The sequence below is a fragment of the Oncorhynchus mykiss genome, chromosome 17, assembly GCF_013265735.2.
Source record: "Oncorhynchus mykiss isolate Arlee chromosome 17, USDA_OmykA_1.1, whole genome shotgun sequence".
Classification (NCBI taxonomy): Eukaryota; Metazoa; Chordata; class Actinopteri; order Salmoniformes; family Salmonidae; genus Oncorhynchus; species Oncorhynchus mykiss.
Genome location: NC_048581.1, coordinates 10,935,392 through 10,943,652, shown reverse-complemented (window position 1 = coordinate 10,943,652; position 8,261 = coordinate 10,935,392). Strand labels below are relative to the sequence as shown.

Below are 8,261 nucleotides of genomic sequence, written 5' to 3'. Positions count from 1 at the left end.
CTGTGGAATCATGTTTTCAGGTACCACACTACTGCTGTTGTACTGTGGAATCATGTTTTCAGGTACAACACTACTGCTGTGGTACTGTGGAATATACAGTTCATACATTTCATTAAATACAACAAGATGAATGACTGATAAATAGACAACGTGTACATGGATGATGGTTCCACTATGTTTTACTGTCAGTTATATACAATGTAAATACTTCAGGAAATGAATGAATGATGAGACGTCCCTCAGGCTACGACAGTTATATTCATATCTACAGTCATATTCATATCTACAGTCATATTCATATCTACTGTCATATCTACAGTCATATTCATATCTACAGTCATATTCATATCTACAGTCATATTCATATCTACAGTCATATTCATATCTAACAGTCATATTCATATCTACAGTCATATTCATATCTACAGTCATATTCATATCTACAGTCATATCTACAGTCATATTCATATCTACAGTCATATTCATATCTAGAGTCATATTCATATCTACAGTCATATTCATATCTACAGTCATATCTACAGTCATATTCATATCTACAGTCATATTCATATTCATATCTACAGTCATATTCATATCTACTGTCATATCTACAGTCATATTCATATCTACAGTCATATTCATATCTACAGTCATATTCATATTCATATCTACAGTCATATTCATATCTACAGTCATATTCATATCTACAGTCACATTCATATCTACAGTCATATTCATATCTACAGTCATATTCATATCTACAGTCATATTCATATCTACTGTCATATCTACAGTCATATTCATATCTACAGTCATATTCATATTCATATCTACAGTCATATTCATATCTACTGTCATATCTACAGTCATATTCATATCTACAGTCATATTCATATTCATATCTACAGTCATATTCATATCTACTGTCATATCTACAGTCATATTCATATCTACAGTCATATTCATATCTACTGTCATATCTACAGTCATATTCATATCTACAGTCATATTCATATTCATATCTACAGTCATATTCATATCTACTGTCATATCTACAGTCATATTCATATCTACAGTCATATTCATATCTACAGTCATATTCATATATACAGTCATATTCATATTCATATCTACAGTCATATTCATATCTACAGTCATATTCATATTCATATCTACAGTCGTATTCATATCTACAGTCATATTCATATTCATATCTACAGTCATATTCATATCTACTGTCATATCTACAGTCATATTCATATCTACAGTCATATTCATATCTACAGTCATATTCATATCTACAGTCATATTCATATCTACAGTCATATCGACAGTCATATTCATATCTACAGTCATATTCATATCTACAGTCATATTCATATTCATATCTACAGTCATATTCATATCTACAGTCATATTCATAGTCATATCTACAGTCATATTCATATCTACTGTCATATCTACAGTCATATTCATATCTACTGTCATATCTACAGTCATATTCATATCTACAGTCATATTCATATCTACAGTCATATTCATATCTACAGTCATTTTCATATCTACAGTCATATTCATATCTACAGTCATATTCATATCTACAGTCATATTCATATCTACAGTCATATTCATATCTACAGTCATATTCATATCTACAGTCATATCTACAGTCATATTCATATCTACAGTCATATTCATATTCATATCTACAGTCATATTCATATCTACTGTCATATCTACAGTCATATTCATATCTACAGTCATATTCATATCTACAGTCATATTCATATTCATATCTACAGTCATATTCATATCTACAGTCATATTCATATCTACAGTCACATTCATATCTACAGTCATATTCATATCTACAGTCATATTCATATCTACAGTCATATTCATATCTACTGTCATATCTACAGTCATATTCATATCTACAGTCATATTCATATTCATATCTACAGTCATATTCATATCTACTGTCATATCTACAGTCATATTCATATCTACAGTCATATTCATATTCATATCTACAGTCATATTCATATCTACTGTCATATCTACAGTCATATTCATATCTACAGTCATATTCATATCTACAGTCATATTCATATCTACTGTCATATCTACAGTCATATTCATATCTACAGTCATATTCATATTCATATCTACAGTCATATTCATATCTACTGTCATATCTACAGTCATATTCATATCTACAGTCATATTCATATCTACAGTCATATTCATATATACAGTCATATTCATATTCATATCTACAGTCATATTCATATCTACAGTCATATTCATATTCATATCTACAGTCATATTCATATTCATATCTACAGTCATATTCATATCTACAGTCATATTCATATCTACAGTCATATTCATATCTACAGTCATATCGACAGTCATATTCATATCTACAGTCATATTCATATTCATATCTACAGTCATATTCATATCTACAGTCATATTCATATCTACAGTCATATTCATATTCATATCTACAGTCATATTCATATCTACAGTCATATTCATATTCATATCTACAGTCATATTCATATCTACTGTCATATCTACAGTCATATTCATATCTACTGTCATATCTACAGTCATATTCATATCTACAGTCATATTCATATCTACAGTCATATTCATATTCATATCTACAGTCATTTTCATATCTACAGTCATATTCATATCTACAGTCATATTCATATCTACAGTCATATTCATATCTACAGTCATATTCATATCTACAGTCATATCGACAGTCATATTCATATCTACAGTCATATTCATATCTACAGTCATATCTACAGTCATATCTACAGTCATATTCATATCTACAGTCATATCTACAGTCATATCGACAGTCATATTCATATCTACAGTCATATTCATATCTACAGTCATATCTACAGTCATATCTACAGTCATATTCATATCTACAGTCATATTCATATCTACAGTCATATCTACAGTCATATCGACAGTCATATTCATATCTACAGTCATATCGACAGTCATATTCATATCTACAGTCATATTTGCTGTTTCTATCCAGAGTAATTCCCATCTTCATGTCGATAGTAAATTCAGAGAAGTTGGGAATTGATTGAGATATTGATTCTCCTATTTGGGAGTATTGTCTTTTTGTCTCTCACTTTTTCTGTCTCTGTGTTGTATCTCTAACAGAGCAGAGATATTCTGACCAGTTGGTGGTTTGTCTCTGTGTTGTATCTCTGACAGAGTAGAGATATTCTGACCAGTTGGTGGTTTGTCTCTGTGTTGTATCTCTGACAGAGCAGAGATATTCTGACCAGTTGGTGGTTTGTCTCTGTGTTGTATCTCTGACAGAGCAGAGATATACTGACCATTTCTATTCTCTTTTGAGACCAAATAGCAAGTTAGTCTATGTTTATCTTTCATTTTCACAATTTGTCAAATAGGAGTTTTCATTTCTTTAACAACCTGATTGATATCCCTGTGTGTTTGGATAATAGGGTTGTTTAAATGTTTTAACATCTGACACAGAGGACTCTTTTCAGGGTTCAGCTCTTGGGTTTCCACTGCTCTGAATTGTAAGGATGTTTTGGTGCCAACATTTTGTATCCTTTTCTTTATATTTACAATTAAAACGAAATCGTCCGAGTGTCTGCTTCTCTGATTCCTGGACCTTTTCTGGAATATCTCAACTTTGGTTTTCTGAAAGTTGATCTCTCTCTCTTTTTCTTTCTATTTCTCTCTCTTTCTCCCTCCCTCTTTCTCTCTATCGTCCCCCCCCCCCTCGCTCTCTCTCTCTCATGAAATAATTTCCTGTCCCCTGACAGAGACCAATGAGATTTTAGTCAAGCCTACGAGGAGGAAAGTCCCACCTGAGATCCAACGGAAACCCTCAGCACACTTGATAGGTACAGTACAGCCCCTCAACACACGCATGCACACACCGACACACACACACACACACGCACACACGCACGCACGCACACACACACACACACACACACACACACACACACACACACACACACACACACACACACACACACACACACAGAAACACATACAGAAACGTAAGCACACACACACTCACACACTCACACACACACACACACACACACACACACACACACGCACACACACACACACACACACACACACACACACACACACACACAGAAACACATACAGAAACGTAAGCACACACACACTCACACACTCACACACACACACACACACACACACACACACACACACACACACACACACACACACACACACACACACACACACACACACACACACACACATTTAACCAGCACTATCTGCACTCTTAACTCCCCCCTCTGCCCCATATATTTCTACCCCCCATTCCCCCACCCCCCCATTCCCCCATCTCTCCCCCCCATTCCCCCATCTCTCTGTCCCATTCCCCCATCCCCCCCCCATTCCCCTATCTCTCTCCCCCTCCCCTTCCTCCCCCGCACTCCGCCCCCTCGCTCCCTTCCCTCCACCTCCTCCCTCGCCTCCCCCTCCCTCTCCCAGGCTCCTCCCAGCCAGTGGGTGAGGATAGTGTCGTTCAGTGGGAATCAGACAAGGGCCTGTCTGCCTTCACAGATCAGATGGACTACAAAGATGGCCACCTGGTAGCACAGAGGAAAGGGCACTACTATGTCTACTCCAAAGTGCACTTCGTTGAAGACTGCTTTCTGTTCAAACACAAGGTGATGAGGATCACCGAGGGTTACAAAAACAAACCACTTGTGTTGATGAAAGCTAACAGGTCAGTGAGTGTGAGGTGATGGTCCTGGGAGGGGGAGGGGGAGGGAGGGGGAATGTGTTGATGAAAGCTAACAGGTCAGTGAGTGTGAGGTGGTGGTCCTGGGAGGGGGAGGGGGAATGTGTTGATGAAAGCTAACAGGTCAGTGAGTGTGAGGTGGTGGGGTCCTGGGACGGGGAGGGGAGGGGGAGGGGGAGGGGGAGGGGGAATGTGTTGATGAAAGCTAACAGGTCAGTGAGTGTGAGGTGGTGGGGTCCTGGGACAGGGAGGGCAGGGGGAGGGGGAGGGGGAGGGGGAATGTGTTGATGAAAGCTAACAGGTCAGTGAGTGTGAGGTGATGGTACTGGGACGGGGAGGGGGAGGGGGAATGTGTTGATGAAAGCTAACAGGTCAGTGAGTGTGTGAGGTGATGGTCAGGGGGCATCATTTTGGGATGCGTTCTAAGTGTCTGTCTGTCTCTCCGTTAGGTTCCATTGTCCTTCCCAGGATTCCAGACCGAAAAAGATTTCTCATCAGAATCTTCTGAACAGCTACCTGGGCGGAGTCTTTCGTCTGTTGCCTGGAGACATCATCTATGCAACCGTGGACAACGGAACGCTACTGAGACTTGGAGCTGAAGATAATTTCATGGGGGCATTCATGATTTAGGAGACGGTGTGTATTGACACACACACACACATACATTTGTCAATCAGATTTGTGTGTCAGTTATATTATTTGAATGTATAGATTGGCTTTTTAAAGGTATTTTAACCTTGAGACAACATCTGCAGCTATTACCGTGAATGCAATCTCGGCCAATGGTGGGGAAAATGCCTTTTAAACATCCATTGTCGGCTGTCTAGTGTGGTGTTTCTCAATCCTGGTCCTGGGGACCCAAAAGGGTACAAAAACCTGCTGAGGAGTTGATTACTTGAACTGTGGGAGTACTACAATCAACAGCACCAGGACTGAGAACCATTGGACTGGTACTACAATCAACAGCACCAACGACCAGGACTGAGATACACTGGGCTGGTACTACAATCAACAGCACCAGGACTGAGAACCACTGGACTGGTACTACAATCAACAGCACCAGGACTGAAAAACACTGGGTTGGTGCTACAATCAACAGCACCAACGACCAGGACTGAGAAACACTGGGCTGGTACTACAATCAACAGCACCAGGACTGAGAAACACTGGACTGGTACTACAATCAACAGCACCACGACCAGGACTGAGAAACACTGGACTGGTGCTACAATCAACAGCACCAGGACTGAGAAACACTGGGCTGGTGCTACAATCAACAGCACCACGACCAGGACTGAGAACCACTGGACTGGTACTACAATCAACAGCACCAGGACCAGGACTGAGAAACACTGGACTGGTACTACAATCAACAGCACCACGACCAGGACTGAGAAACACTGGACTAGTGCTACAATCAACAGCACCAGGACTGAGAAACACTGGGTTGGTGCTACAAACAACAGCACCAGGACTGAGAAACACTGGACTGGTGCTACAAACAACAGCACCAACGACCAGGACTGAGAAACACTGGACTAGTGCTAAAATCAACAGCACCAGGACTGAGAAACACTGGACTGGTGCTACAAACAACAGCACCAGGACTGAGAAACACTGGACTGGTGCTACAAACAACAGCACCAACGACCAGGACTGAGAAACACTGGACTGGTGCTACAAACAACAGCACCAACGACCAGGACTGAGAAACACTGGACTGGTGCTACAAACAACAGCACCAACGACCAGGACTGAGAAACACTGGACTGGTGCTACAAACAACAGCACCAGGACTGAGAAACACTGGACTGGTACTACAAACAACAGCACCAGGACTGAGAAACACTGGACTGGTGCTACAATCAACAGCACCAGGACTGAGAAACACTGGACTGGTACTACAATCAACAGCACCATGACCAGGACTGAGAAACACTGGACTGGTGCTACAATCAACAGCACCAGGACTAAGAAACACTGGACTGGTGCTACAATCAACAGCACCAACGACCAGGACTGAGAAACACTGGGCTGGTACTACAATCAACAGCACCACGACCAGGACTGAGAAACACTGGGCTGGTGCACAAACAACAGCACCACGACCAGGACTGAGAACCACTGGACTGGTGCTACAAACAACAGCACCAGGACTGAGAAACACTGGACTGGTGCTACAATCAACAGCACCAACGACCAGGACTGAGAAACACTGGGCTGGTGCTACAATCAACAGCACCAGGACTGAGAAACACTGGACTGGTGCTACAATCAACAGCACCAGGACTGAGAAACACTGGACTGGTGCTACAATCAACAGCACCAGGACTGAGAAACACTGGACTGGTGCTAAAAACAACAGCACCAGGACTGAGAAACACTGGACTGGTGCTACAATCAACAGCACCACGACCAGGACTGAGAAACACTGGACTGGTGCTACAATCAACAGCACCAGGACTGAGAAACACTGGACTGGTGCTACAATCATCAGCACCAACGACCAGGACTGAGAACCACTGGGCTGGTGCTACAATCAACAGCACCACGACCATGACTGAGAAACACTGGACTGGTGCTACAATCAACAGCACCAACGACCAGGACTGAGAACCACTGGGCTGGTGCTACAATCAACAGCACCACGACCAGGACTGAGAACCACTGGACTGGTACTACAATCAACAGCACCACGACCAGGACTGAGAAACACTGGACTGGTGCTACAATCAACAGCACCACGACCAGGACTGAGAAACACTGGACTGGTGCTACAATCAACAGCACCAACGACCAGGACTGAGAAACACTGGGCTGGTGCTACAATCAACAGCACCACGACCAGGACTGAGAAACACTGGACTGGTGCTACAATCAACAGCACCAACGACCAGGACTGAGAAACAATGGGCTGGTACTACAATCAACAGCACCACGACCAGGACTGAGAAACACTGGACTGGTGCTACAATCAACAGCACCACGACCAGGACTGAGAAACACTGGACTGGTGCTACAATCAACAGCACCAACGACCAGGACTGAGAACCACTGGACTGGTGCTACAATCAACAGCACCACGACCAGGACTGAGAAACACTGGACTGGTGCTACAATCAACAGCACCACGACCAGGACTGAGAAACACTGGGCTGGTACTACAATCAACAGCACCAACGACCAGGACTGAGAAACACTGGACTGGTACTACAATCAACAGCACCACGACCAGGACTGAGAAACACTGGACTGGTGCTACAATCAACAGCACCACGACCAGGACTGAGAAACACTGGACTGACTGGTACTACAATCAACAGCACCACGACCAGGACTGAGAAACACTGGACTGGTGCTACAATCAACAGCACCACGACCAGGACTGAGAACCACTGGACTGGTGCTACAATCAACAGCACCACGACCAGGACTGAGAAACACTGGGCTGGTA

The 8,261-nt window shown here is 42.0% G+C and overlaps 1 protein-coding gene across 1 annotated transcript in view; it reads left to right on the top strand.

Moving 5' to 3' along the window:
• LOC118940077 (tumor necrosis factor ligand superfamily member 14-like) overlaps positions 1 to 7,618 on the top strand; it is a 16,397-nt gene extending 8,779 nt beyond the window's left edge. The window contains exons 4-6 of the mRNA XM_036948305.1: positions 3,840 to 3,920; positions 4,555 to 4,792; positions 5,257 to 7,618. Coding sequence (XP_036804200.1) covers positions 3,840 to 3,920; positions 4,555 to 4,792; positions 5,257 to 5,437 — 500 coding nt within the window. The 3' untranslated portion in view covers positions 5,438 to 7,618. The remainder of the gene's footprint in view (positions 1 to 3,839; positions 3,921 to 4,554; positions 4,793 to 5,256) is intronic.
• Positions 7,619 to 8,261: the final 643 nt, after the last annotated feature.